General features: G+C 43.1%; 1 protein-coding gene across 18 annotated transcripts in view; it reads right to left on the reverse strand.

Moving 5' to 3' along the window:
• FGFRL1 (fibroblast growth factor receptor like 1) overlaps positions 1 to 13,951 on the reverse strand; it is a 320,481-nt gene that overhangs the window by 97,664 nt on the left and 208,866 nt on the right. For all 18 annotated transcript variants that reach the window (XM_067567663.1, XM_067567662.1, XM_067567669.1 and 15 more), the window contains one exon: positions 11,213 to 11,485. In XM_067567663.1, the coding sequence (XP_067423764.1) occupies positions 11,213 to 11,485 (273 nt within the window). The remainder of the gene's footprint in view (positions 1 to 11,212; positions 11,486 to 13,951) is intronic.

Below are 13,951 nucleotides of genomic sequence, written 5' to 3' on the forward strand. Positions count from 1 at the left end.
TCAGGAGTCGCAAGAAACGTTACAGTAACCCATGTGTGGTGTTTTCTAGCCTCTGATGCTCATTCACATGGAGTCATCAATAGAATGGCTTGTTGATACGTTTTTAGTCAGTGCCATTTTTAGAAAGGCCACAGTTAATATTGACATTGTGGCATAATAACCTCTTTCAGAGCTATTATGCAGAAGGAGCTTTTCCACAACAAAATAACACGAGCCATATATTGATTTCAGACTCATGCAAGCAACATCTATTGAAACCACTGAAGTTGGTGAGATATTTTTCCAGCAATGTTTACCTTTTTGTTTCAGATGATTTATCCCGTTCTTTTCTCTCCCAATAAATTCAACAAAATGGGTATTTCCACTTGGGAAAATTCAAATTCTAGACTTAGCATGCTAGGCCAAGGAACTTGTCTGACTATGGATGGCATTTTTCCAGAGGAGCCTCTGGGAATGAGGTGCTATTGAAATGCAGCTGTAATTGGGCATCTAATTCTTTCAGGCACCTTCAAATATCCCAGTCTATATTTATGTTGTGCCTAGATAACAGGGCCTGATCAGGGCTCTAGGCACTACAGCCATGCAAATAACTGAGAATGATGAGCTGCCTTTCACTTGAGAGCAGTCCATTTTCACTCAGACAATGAGTCATTTTACCTGGAAGAGGAGCTCCATTTCCAGCTGAACATGGTAAAGTTGGTTAGTATGGTAAGTTTTTTAGCAATGGAATCCTGGTAAGTTTTTATAGAAATATGGGTCAGTTTTCAAGTTCATAATGAAATCTGAAAATACTCAACTGTCCATACTGAGTATTTTTCACTCCCCTAGTAAATAGGTTGAGTTCCTGCAGACCTCAAGGCAGAATTTGGTTAGCTCTGGTGCCTGATGCATAATACGCTTTCTCTCAGCTATACATATTACGTCACATTCTCAGCAAAAGATGAGGTTCCTCCTAGTCTTGCAACTGGATCTGTGAAATGGATTGCTGTGACCAAGCAGAGACAACAAGGATCTTGCTAGTAGTATTCCTTGTGCAATTACTTCAGTTGGGTGGCAATTTAAGGCACCCTCTTCTGCTCAGCTCCTACAAGCCATAAACTATCTGGGCTTTAATTAGCAGTGCAATCATTACTATCAGTGAATTAATGGGGCCAGTTCCTCCTGAGGTGGTAATCAGTGTGCTTAGGCACCTGCACAGATCAGGGCCACAGCAAATTAAAGGTGAAAATGTTGTTACTATTTACTATAGCAAGAAGTTTCTCATTTTCACATAACAATAATCATTGTTAGTAGTGATTACGTGGTGTGTCATTGTGCCCATGCTGTACAGGCTGCCTTTCACATTCTGTGCTGGAGTTGATGTATGAAAAATGAAGTACTAACTCTGTAGTATGACTAGTGAAAGCTAAGCCACTCTTGTTTTTTAAACACAAATCCTGCATCTTTGTCAAGTGTTGACTCATGTCAGTTTTCTGCTTAGTATTAATAGTGCTGTTGGTGCATACATTGCTGACTCAACGTTGATTCACAAGTTATTGCTGCACGCATCTCTCTTTGGTCCCCAGAGTTTGCTAAGAAGCCAAAACCCAACTATAAATGAATTTGTCATGCTTTTCCAAGATGGCTGATGGCACCTGACTCTGGGCTACAAATGTTTTTACAGCTTTTGCATTATAAATGATTTCTACACAGATTGATGACTTCATCGGAAAACTATAATGCAAACCATATTTTACTGTACTCTGTTTTTTCATACAGGACTTCCTACTACTATAAGCAGTGAGAACCATGCAAGAATAAATGTCCATTCATATACTGCCGTGCTTTTCTTTTTTTCTGGATTCTTACACTGACTCTTTTTTTTAAAAGGCTCTTTCAATGCAAATTTTTCACAGAGGCCTGTTATCAAAGAGAGCTGTCTTTGGACAAGTTGTAAAAAACATAAAATAGCAGCTGGCCAGGCAGGATAAAGCTACTTTAAAGATAAATCTTCTAATGCTGCTAAAGATTCTCAATGCAATCACTTTTAGCAGACAGATTTTAGACATTCAATAGCAAAACTGACTTGTTGGAGAGTGAGTTGCTGTTCAATTTCTAAGGGTACATTTCCAAATGCTCATCAAGGTCTATGACAACTGGCTGTTTTTAACTGCCTGCCTTCCGCAACATGATTTTACAGGTCATTACACAGGCAGTGGCTGAGTGGGTAGGGACCCGTTATAAGGGAGTCAAACTGACAAGAGGAGAAGGATGTGAACAGAAAGGCGATGGATTCTTCACCACAATCTTCCTCCACATAAAACTGAAGAAGTGAGACTACAAACACAACAGGCTGAGATGCAAAGCAGAAAAGAAAAACACGAGAGCAGCTGCTTCTTGGAGTTAAATGTTGATCTTGTTTTGAAGTGGTACTGGGGTGCACCCTAGCAAGATTAAGTTGGTCGTGCTGCAGAATCTAAGGGAAACTAGCAACCCACACAGCTCTGTGTGTACGGAGAATGGCAAGGCCCACACAATTCTGCCATCCCTACCTGGTAGATCTTTTTCTTTTCTAAATAGGGTAATAAAAGGATAAATGTACATATTCAAAGACAAAGGACTATACAGAGCTTCAAGTACTTAGTCAAACAACTCAAGTCTGTTAACATGTTTATTGGGCTAGCACCTGTAGCAATAGCACCTTATGTAGCAATGTTGGCAGAGCTCACAGGATTTGGCCCATAATATTTTCTTAGTGAAAAGCTCCCTATGCTTAACTTCATTGAAAGAGCCGGCTATACCGCAGTGTAAATATTTAATAATATCACTTCCTATAGCACCCAGCTGTTCATTGGAGCTCTCCCTTTGAATGACCCGACTTGTGGGCGACTTGATATTATTTGTTATTATAGGCAGCGATGGTAGTCTGCCTAGTGTGAAGCTTCCCATTATAAGATCCTGAGCATGTTCCTTCCTGGGGCTATATAGCTGAGTAGAACTGTCCCTGAAATTGCTAGTCCCAGCTGCTATGGCACTGCGAACCACAACTGAGAGCAGGAAGATTGTCTTTCCTTAACTCTCAATGCTCTCTCTGGAGGAAAAATCGGTCTGACTTGAATACAGAGTGGACAAGTGCCAAACGCATGTGCAAGAGGGAGTATATTGGGATATGGAGTGTAGGGAGGGAGAGACTGGGACTGACTGGACAAGGAGACTGGGACTAGGATGAGCTGCATGGGAGGGGAAGGGGAAGGCTTAGATAAGTAGCCAAGAGTGGTGAGGAGACAGGACTGGGATGGTTTGGATGGAATGGGGCAGAAGGGTCTGTGATTATTACAGAACACTTCCCTTCCGCATTTTGATAGAGATCCCAAAACTTCTGAGTCTCACCATTCCTCTGCTGTCGGCAACTAAGTGCATTTCTAAGTGACTGGTAGGATGACTACCTACTACTGCTGTCAGTTACTCCCTTAGCTCAAGTGCCAAGGGACTATGCACTGGAAAGTTTCCAACCCTTCTGATGAACCATGTGTGTGTCAATAGGATTCCACGTGACAGAATTTGGTTTTTTTGCAGTATGCCCTTCAAAAATCCTAGGAAAATTTACTCACAAACTACAGTTAAAGTTGCACAGTCAAACATTTAAAAGTTAGGCAATGCCAGAATTAAGGTCATCTGTGCAACCTTAATTCAACCCCCCCCACCCCCCACCCTCCTGTGTGTATGTTTTATGATACAGTCTTTAATTAAATGATCCCATACTATATATTCCACAGGGACTCTGTGGAGTTGGCAGTTTCCTGTAGGCACCACGGTAGCAGGGGGGCTTGAATGGAGTTGGCTGAAATTTTTTGACAGAGCAGCCCCTGCTCTCCCACTTATGGTCAGAGCAGCTATCTGAGCAGTGGAGTGACAGATCCCCCTCTACCTCCCTGCGTGAAGGAAATTTGAATTGCACGAGTTTCCCTGAACACCATACACAACCTGTTTTCACAGCCAGAAATGTGCACGACTCCTTAGTTTAAAGACAAAGGCAAAGTTCCTTTTTGATATCTACAGATCATGAGCTGGCATCTGGATCGATTCAGTAAGAAACAGCTTTCAATGGACGACCAGAGATAAGAATTTCATGGGGATATTTATATAAATAACCCTTGTCTGGTGTACAGCTCATTTGTTTTTGATGGTCTACAGATAATTCTCTAGGAGAAGGAACTGTGTACTTGGATCAGCAGAATACTCATACTGATTAAAAAGAGTTCTTCCAGCATCTATAAATCTGTCTGCACCGTAATTACCATCCCAAATCTTGTGGTAAGCCACAAAATGTATTAAGCCTGGCTATGAGAGGAAATTGTAATTTCTACTTCTATTGGTGATCGGCTTTTTACTTCCATACATTTCTTGCAGAGGTAGATGAGAATGGGATCCTTTGATGTTAGGAATCTAGAGCCCACGCTCAGAGAGCAGCGCAGCAACCTGGTGGCTTGCCAAGGCCAGTTCACTGGGAAGGAAGATCAAGAACCCAGGAGTAGACAAAAGAAAAACCCCATTCCAGGAGACTGGAAGGGATAGGCTGTCTAAAGGCAGAGGAGGAAAAATCGGCTCTGGAGCAAGCAGTGGAGGAGGGATGGTCTTTTGGTTAAAGTACTGGCCTGGGATTCAAGAGATGTGGGCTCAATACATAGCTCTAACACAGACTTTCCATGTGACCGTAGGCCCAGATTTTTAGGGGTAATTAGGTGTTGCCGCACTCAGCATTGCAACACATAACTCATTTAGGTGCCTAAATCATGTTTTCAAAACTGATTTAGGCACCTAGGAGCCTAAATCCTATTGACTGTCATTGTCAATTGCATTTGTACTCTCTTAGCATGTGTTTGTACAGTGCCTGTTATAAAGGGGCTGGAATCCCTAGACTCTACTGACATATGAATATTAATTAATAATGATGATGAAGGCTAAGAGATTTAGTCTTTCAAAGGATACAAGGGAGAGAAAAAAAGGTTCCAAGTACTGGTGATCCTTGAAGTTTTGATGAATTGGCTCCCTTTTTAGCCTTAGTCAACTCATACTTTTCTGTTACTTTTAATCTATTTTTTTTTTAAATTTTTAAAAAAAAATTTATTCTATTTTAAGAAATAACAAGCAAATAATAAAATAGCGAGCACAGGACTTTATTTGTGCTATGCATTCCTGCTGTAAAGTATTATTTCAATATGAACTTTATGAGTTCCTTTTGTTAGAAGTCAGCAGTTGCTTATGGGAAACATGGTTGAAAGCAACTCCTCCAGGTAGCTATGCATGTGAGAGAGAAAGACAGACACATACAGTTCACTAAATAATGGGATTTACGTGCTTCAAAAAGTTACTCTTGTAGCAGATCTTCCCATAACTTCCTGTCATTCTTTTTTAAAGGAGGGAGGGAGTGTGAAACAGTGGTAAGGAAGAGTGTGTGAGTGGGTCAGCACTGCTGGGTTTAACTCCAAGTTCTCTGTAGGACCTTGAGCAAGTTACTGAACTTTACCATGCTACTGTGTACCCTGATATAACATGGGCGTGACATTTACCTACCTCAAAGGAGTGTTGTGAGGCTAAATGAAAAGTTTATAAAAGTGTTTTGAAATCTGTAGATCAAAGCTACTGTGTAAGGATCCATATATTACTAAGTTTTGTTATGTCCTATTATAAGGAACTGGGGTGAAATCCTGGTCCCACTGATGCCAACATCCAGCATGTTTTCATGGTGCAAATGGATTTTAATTTTTTCAGGCTCCCATTATAATCATTCATGTGATATGATGCTTTCTTGTTCTATTTTCTATTCTCTTTGGGCTCTTACACCCCACCCGTCATGATGGTATCTGAGCACCTGCCATAGTGTATAAATATTGCATTCTGAGTAACGCTGAAATAAGATTCTTAAAGTGCTATTAGAAAAATAAAGAGAGAGGCCATATGGTTCAAAAGGCCATTCTGCCTAATGATGTTTGCGTTTTCCGGAGCACAAACAAAATGGCACCATCAATTTGTTCTCCATCCTCCAGGCTGACAAGCTGTTGGTTTTAAAATACTGCTGTGTTCTCTAAAATAAACAAAGGCTCCTCTTCACACAGGGACCATTTTCACAAGAAGAAATCCCAGCATCTGCCAGATACATTAAGGTTCAGAGCCAACTTGAATTCTTTGAAAGAAACACACAGTCGTACCTTGTGTTGACTTTCAGACCTCAAAAGGAAAGATACTCGGGTGACATCTGATTTCAAGGGAAATGGCATTAATGGGAGAGCAATCAGTTTGAAACATAAAACAAACAAGTCTATGGAGAGCAATTTGAGACAAGGACAAGGTAACAATCAACACTCAAGAATGGGCTGAGAAAAATGCAACCTACTTGGGTGTATAAAGTGATACAGAAGGAAGGTGTTAAGAAGTTAAGAGATGCTATTCTTAGCCAGCATTAGTATGAAGACATAGGGAGGTGAATGACCACTCAGTGCAACATGTCTGTCCCAAGTTTAACTTAACTCTACCTCAAGCTTTGGCACCACACTCTTCAATATTCTTTGTTGGGTTTTTTGTCTTTTTAATATTTAGCTCTTTTAAACTCCACCCAGGTTCAATCCCACTGAGGGCAATGGGAGTATTACCATTTGCTTCAATGGATGCAAGAGCCGAGCCTAATTAGCTAGCTAGCAGCACTTTGAAGATGCACATCACTCTAAGTGCTAAATATTATTAATACTATCATTATTAATACAATTTGTGTGATGATCCAACTTAACAAAGCAGCCTATTATCTTCAGAGGTTTTGCCCCACCTCCAGCTAAACTCTAGTCCAGCGATCTTCACTATTTTTCAAGCAAGGGCCACTTTGGCAAAAAAAACTTCAACTTGAGAGCACATCAACTACTAAATTAACACATTGCTTGTTACTCCTTAATAATGTAATGTTACAGAGCAACTTGGATAACTAAAACGATGTCTGCTTGTACAATAAAACATGGCCGCTACTTTCTCCAGCTACCTCGTTTTCTGTAGTTGTTGTAGATCTGCTTTTGTTCATTTAATTAATATCCAGTTACATTCTTATCTACTTTTTCTCCTGTTTCACTTTCCGATCTTCTCTACAACGGCATTAAGACTCTATCCATTCTTTCCAGTAACTCACTGGGGCCAAAAAATAACATACGACACAAACGGTTGAACACTCTGAGTTCTACGTTGGTTGCTATGGTAATATTATGGTTATTATACAACAAATATATTAGATGTACCTATTGGCACACATCGTACCATCTTGACATGTAAAGAAGGCAGACTTTGATAGGCTCGGTACGTATTCTAATGTTAAAAATAAAATAAATTGGGATATAAACAACGAGTCAGCGAGCCGCGCTTAGGGTTGATGGGAGTCGGCACTGGCTCCTGGGCCTTGCAATGAAGAACACTGCTGTAGTCCCTAATTCTCATTTCATGGCCCCTGATTTTTCAATCCTCCTTTTTTTTAAAAAAAAAAAAAACCAAGTGCACTTGAGGCACGTAACTCCCATTAAAATCAAGGAGCGTCTTCCCACAGATTGTATTGAGAGTTGGGTTGGGCCCTTAAATCTCATGTAAGGTGCTGGAACTGTACCCAAAGACCTCTGTTCAGCTTCACAGAATGGGTAATGCACAGGCAATGGCAATGCAAGCCCCATAGCATTTCTCTATCAATATGCCAGAGTATAATCTCCAGGGGCGAGAGATTAGTTACCTCTCCATAACCTGTTCACTCTTTGCCCTTTCTGCTGAGGCTGCTAAAATTAAAAAAGCAGCATGGGACGGCAACATCTTTCAGTTGCTGCTAGTGTTATTTGGTGTGTAACTATATAGTGGTAGAAGCAATGAGCTCATTAGCAGTACATTGGGAATGATGCCTAATTACTGAACCCACAGTGACTGGGGCATGGTGGACAGACAAGTTGATGTCAGCCCGAAAAGATATAGATGGGCTTTGGACAGATGAAACTCTGGAGATAAGGGGTATAGAAGAGCAGTGGAGATGAACTGTGTCTGAGTGAAAAGGAGAAGGTTCTTTGGTCCTTCTCACTTGATCCCGATATAACAAAATTGTTATACTAAGCATGAAGGAGACAGATAGATACTGGGCCAATCTCTGACCTCAAATACACCTATGCAGTCCCACTGCCAAGTAGAATGGCTCAGGGTATCCTGGGAGTCAACAGCCTCAGCAGTATGCCCTACAGGCCCCAGTTTACAGAGGTGGTGATGTGACCACCTAGTCCTGCTCCTTTGATGCTAGAAGAAGCTATGTCAGGCACATTATCTAGGCCCTACATAGCAACCAATGGTGCCCATTCTCCCTGGCAAGTTTCCTAGGGATGGGAATATCACTTCTGCCCTCTGGACACTCTCACAAGATGAGGCAAATTTAGCTCTTAGCTATTATCCATTTACTGTCCTCATGTCATCCTGCTCCCCCTGTTGTGCCTTCAATGACTCATCCTACAATTCCCACAGCTGGGAATCCCCTCTTCCCGCTCTGCTCTTTTATCAGCCATATGTCACTAATCATCCTCTCCTAGTCACTGACTTCCCTGAACCTGCCTCTAAAGCTGCTGTCAGATCAGATAGCAGCACAGTACTCCTGAAAGCATGTGCTCATTTCCTCAGCCCTGGCACTGCACTGGCATTTCACACTGGACAGACCCAATGGCACGCGTTACACAAGCCTCGACTCCTCTTTCCAAAGGAAATTTAAAAACCTTTCTAGGTCCTACCACGCTATAGGTGTGTGCAGTGCTTTACAGACATTAAAGAAGAGGCAGGCTCGGCTCCCAGGAGATGATAGTCTGCATGACTGAAGAAAACTAAAGTCACCTTATTTAAGAGCTGTAGCTTTTCAAAATTAAGAATATAATAATGGCCGAACAGGGTCAGAACGATCGTCCACCTAGCCCAGTAGGCTGTCTTCTGACAGTGCCCAGTGCCAGATATTTCAGAGGGAATGAAGAAAACAGGGCAATTTAGAGTGATCCATCCGGTCATCCAATCCCAGCTTTTGGAAGGCAAAGTTTTAGGGACACCCAGAGCATGGGGTTGCGTCCCTGACCATCTTGGCTAAGAGCCGTTGATGGACCTATCCTCCAGGAATTTATCTAATTCCTTTTTTAACCCAGTTATGTTTTTGGCCTTCACAACATCCCCTGGCAATGAGTTCCACAGGTTGAGTGTGCATTTTGTGAAGAATATTTCCTTATATTAGTTTTAAATCTGCTGCCTATTAATTTCATTGGGTGACCTCTGGTTCTTCTGTTATATGAAGGGTCAAATAACACTTCTTATCCACTTTCTTGACATCATTTATGATTTTATAGACCTCCGTCACATTCCCCCCCCCCCCTTTTTTTTTAAGATGAACAGTCCCAGTCTTTTTAATTTCTCCTCATGTAGAAACTAAGGGTATGTTACACAGCAGCTGGGAGGTGTGATTCCTAGAATGGGCAGTGTAACTGGGGTGGGCCCGAATATAATACTGTCCGACCCCCTAAGTGTACATTCTGGAGGCTAGCCCAAGTTGCCATCCGTGCTGCATTGCAATTTTTAGGCACTAGCCTGAGAAGAATTAGCACATGTACATCTACCCCACTGGGAGTTATACCTGCCAGCTGCTGTGTAAACACCCTAAGAGTGGTGTCTCCCACTATCCCAGTGGTTAAAGCACAGGACTGTGGTTCAATTCCTAGCTCTGCCACAGACTTCCTGGGTGACCTTAGGCAAGTCACTTAGGAGCACATTTCCCAAAGGTGTCAAGACCAGATTTTCAAGAGACGTCCACTCCCATTTGGCCACCTTTGTGAGGGCCAGGTCTGCAGAAGCACTCAGCACCACACAGTTCTCATTGTGACCCCTATGTTCAGTGTTTCAGAGGAGCTGATGTGGAAACACTCCCCACCTCCTGGTGCAAAGCTGTTTTTAAGAATTCTGAGCTCAGTCCGTCTGTGCCTGCCCCAGTGCTTTGGCTGTCGCATGCCACTGTACTGTGCACATCTCTGCAAACAGTTCTGCAAGGCGTAGGTCATTTCTAAACTTTCTCTAAGCATGCCTGCCAGACACACTCTCCCCTCCTCTGCTCTCCTCCAGGGCTCCCTCGGGAGAACCAGATAAGCAGCTTAGTTTGATTCAAGGCAGCAGCTCCTTCCTCTAGGCAGGAAAAGTGCTCTTTTGTCTTCCCCTCCCCCAAGCGCTCTGCAGAGTGGCAGGATCAGCCCCCTTTCCTCTCCCCAGAGATTTTTTTGGGCAGAAAGCCATTAATCTGGTTTCTGGTGTGAAGGGGTTTTGGGTTTGTTTGGGGAGGATGAGGCAGACGCGGGTTAGAGTTCAAACAGGGCTCTTCTGTCTTCACAGGCAAGGCTGCTCTTATCAGTAAGCAGCTTTTGGTTGTTTAAAATGAGCCTAGAAAGAGGTAGGACTTTGTGGGCTAAAGTATTCATGCTGGCTGGGGGGGCTTTTGGCTGGGAGAGAAGGAGGGTGATGGGCAGTCTTCAGCATCTCCCCACAGTCTAATTCTTTCCTTCACTCCCCTGGCACCCTCAAATACACCATGTTTTAGCCAGCCTTCTCCCTCCAGCTAAGGAGGGCTGGATACATTTCCTGTCAGCAACCGATGGGACGCTCTGAACACAGAGTGAAAGAAAAACATTCAGGCCTCTCCTCGAGCCCCAGAAGCAACCACCCAAACCCGTGGTCTCTCCTTCAAAGCTATAGTTTCACCAGAGCTACGGTTATTCCTAGCATAGTCTGCATCTGCTCACTGCACAAATCCCCTTGCTGTGCACTTCAATACGGCGCACTTTTAAAACACTGAAATTTGTTTTGTGAACTGCCCTGTGCCAGCAGCAAACCTAAAGATCAGCATGACCTCTCCTTATCACTCAGCCTTTCCTGTGTGGAATTCGTTGTGATCTGTGCCCTAGTGATTATTGCATCACTTCGGTTTATTTGTAACCTTTGGCACGGGATAATCTTATCTTGCGGCTGCTGACTGCAATGCAAGAGATGTGCAGCGTTGTAGCTAACCCTAAACATCTTCAAACATTGGCCATTAAAAGTGGAGGTCAGTAAATGATTAGCAAAAGAGGACCTGCAATCACTGCCAGGTGAAAAGAAATCAAACTTCTCCGCTCCCCTTAAAGAAGGCACGGTTTACATTTCCTCCTGCTGTACTTACCAATCACGATGAGGGTGTAGTTCACATTCATGCTGCCAAAGCCGTTGGTGGCCTTGCAGATGTACGTTCCCGCGTCTTCGCTTTCCACGTCCTTGATTTTCAGTCCTTGCTGAAGGATCCGGAACCTGGTCCAGCCACTGTGGATCGTCCGTCCATCTTTCATCCACATAGTCAGAGGTGGTGGGTCACCTTCTACTGGACACAGGAGCTTGATGGTTCTTCCTAACCTCACGGACTGCCGGTGGATCACTTTATCAGCAATTCTGGGTGGGCCTAACAAAGAATGGCAAGAAAAACAATAATTAATATGATCAGAAATAGTTCTGTCATAGTAGCATCTAGAAGCCACCAGTCATGAATAGGGGCCCTGTACAAACATAACAAAAGGTGCTTCTTGAAAAGAGATTACAATCAAACTGAAAAAGAAAACAGACAGATACAACAAAGAAGATACCAGCCCATGGAGGGCCTGAAACTTAGACATTATTAGCACTTTGCTCTAACCAACTGTGCTAACTAGCCACCAGGAATCGGCTGTACTTCTCTCTTCCTTCCCCATCCCTTTCTTATGTCATGGGGAACCGGGTCCCAGATACCCAGACTACTGGTTGTTTTAAGCATAACAAATCCTGAAGCTAAAATTAGTAACAGCACTGGTACTTAAAACAAGGAGTTCTAATCCTTTTATGTTTATATGTATAGCAATTCCCTTTAATAGTCACCAGATGGGCTTTATCAGCAGCAGGAATCATAAGAATACACTAAAATGGTTCTAGGACACAAGAATTTATACACAGCATTTACTTAACAAAAAGGTAAAGGATATCCTGACACATTAACATCGCATACATGCAAAATGATGAATTTTTCAGGATATTTTTATCCATTGTCTCGACCTTCCCTTGATAAATCCACTGGACTGGCCGGACTGCTGACTGTTTGGTGCAAGGCGGTAGTCTCATGCGTAACAAGGTGTCCTGGAATGTGGCAACATGAACATACCGTGCTGCATGATAATGATAACTGCAAGGGCAGGCCGACCAGTTGGGAGGAGGGGGGAATGATAAGGTCTCCCACACTGACAGCCGTCCCCCAACTGGAGAACCAAATTCAAAGCCAAACTTCCTGCAAGGTTCTGAAATGTTCAGGTACGTTCCTTTACTGAATTCAATAATTTAATCTAATTATTTAATAAAATATTTTTCTTTATTTCATTAAATTGACTTATGAACTTACATAGCCCCTCTGAATGTAACAGCCAACCTCTTTCTCAGAACATTTAAAAAACAACTGCGATCAATAAGTGCCCTGTTCCAGCAAAGGACACACCTGTTTTAATAGAGTCTGATGACTTGGGACGCTGAGTGACCTAAATCCCCACCGTGCTTCAATGGTTTTGAGGCTTCTCACATCATCTCAGTCCAGTACCTTGCAGTACCAGACCCATATGGGTCAATTGTGGAGTCCTTACTCATGCTGGCATGCACTTCTTTACAGAAGCGATTCCCGTGACTGCAATGAGACTATCTGCACGAGTGCTCACCGGCGTGAGAAAGGCAGGCTCCTCAATCCAGCCCATAGTGACTATGGGCCAGATTCTCTCACACTTACTCATGCTGACTAGCGTCCTAGTGTTCCCAGTGACTTCAGGTTAGGCTGTTATTCGAAGTGAGCAATGGTGTCAGGAGATAGCCCTAAAATAATTAATCGATTTAATCCAAAATCAATGAAAGGTTTAACATCAGGGATTGGAGTTCAATAGATTTGCGCTCTGGTGAACTGTCAAGAGTTCCCCAGGGCCAGGACTCTCACATGAGAGCACCCGTCCTGGAAAGCCAAATTCCAGGCGATGGTAGTTAGAGCATACCTCAGCCATCACCTGCTGTAAGCGGCCAATGGAGATGTGGTCTCTCAAGTAACATTGCTCCCCTTGGTTTCAAAAAGGGCGTCAAAATACCACAAGAAAAGCTGCCATTATGTGTTTCCAGCTAGGACCTAAAGGACTAGAAGTCTTGCAAGCAAAGCCATTCTTGTGAGAAGTCCAGTCAATTTTTGCAAACTACAAAGGTTTGGAAACTTTGGAGAAGCTTCCGAGAGTCATCAGAACTTCTGGATGCTGATCTGAGTCTAACCCCATTCCCAGATGTTTGGGGGATTCACCCATTGTCAGTGATGGGCATGGATTTTAATGGGGCTACACCAGCTGAGGACCTAGCTCCAAGTTCTACCACCCTTCTTCACGTAGTACCTTACTTTGTGAGTAAGGGTGGCAAAAGCCACAGAAATTTACACACTAGTTGACATCTTGCACTGAATCTTGGAGTCCCCTTTTTAAGTTAAAGGCAGATTCTGCCACCTTATGCAAACCGAGTGGAGCCTCAACTCTATGAGTTACCACACTGAAATCAATCGCAGCGCAAAATACGACTCAGCGTGAGCATCAGTGTCAGAAACTGGCCTATAATTAGTGTTAGGGAAGAATGTGTGGTGTAGGGCAACTGGGGACAGTGGAGGGGGAAATTGGGCCCTCCCAGCTGTGTCTTCTTCAAAAACCTTTTCCTTCCGACATTGAAGTTGACTCCTGACAAATTTTTAGGCTGGGAGGAATAAGATAGTTTCCCAGTGGCGTCATGTGGCTTGTTGCAGGCAGACAGCACAAGCGGTTCTACTGAGGGCAGCGGAATTGCCTCTGGATCTGTCACGTGATCGGGTTAGTGATAAGCTAGGTCCGCCTGAATG

The sequence above is a fragment of the Emydura macquarii genome, unplaced genomic scaffold, assembly GCF_026122565.2.
Source record: "Emydura macquarii macquarii isolate MOO-44397 ecotype Brisbane River unplaced genomic scaffold, CSIRO-AGI_Emac_v2 contig_2795, whole genome shotgun sequence".
Lineage (NCBI taxonomy): Eukaryota > Metazoa > Chordata > Testudines > Chelidae > Emydura > Emydura macquarii.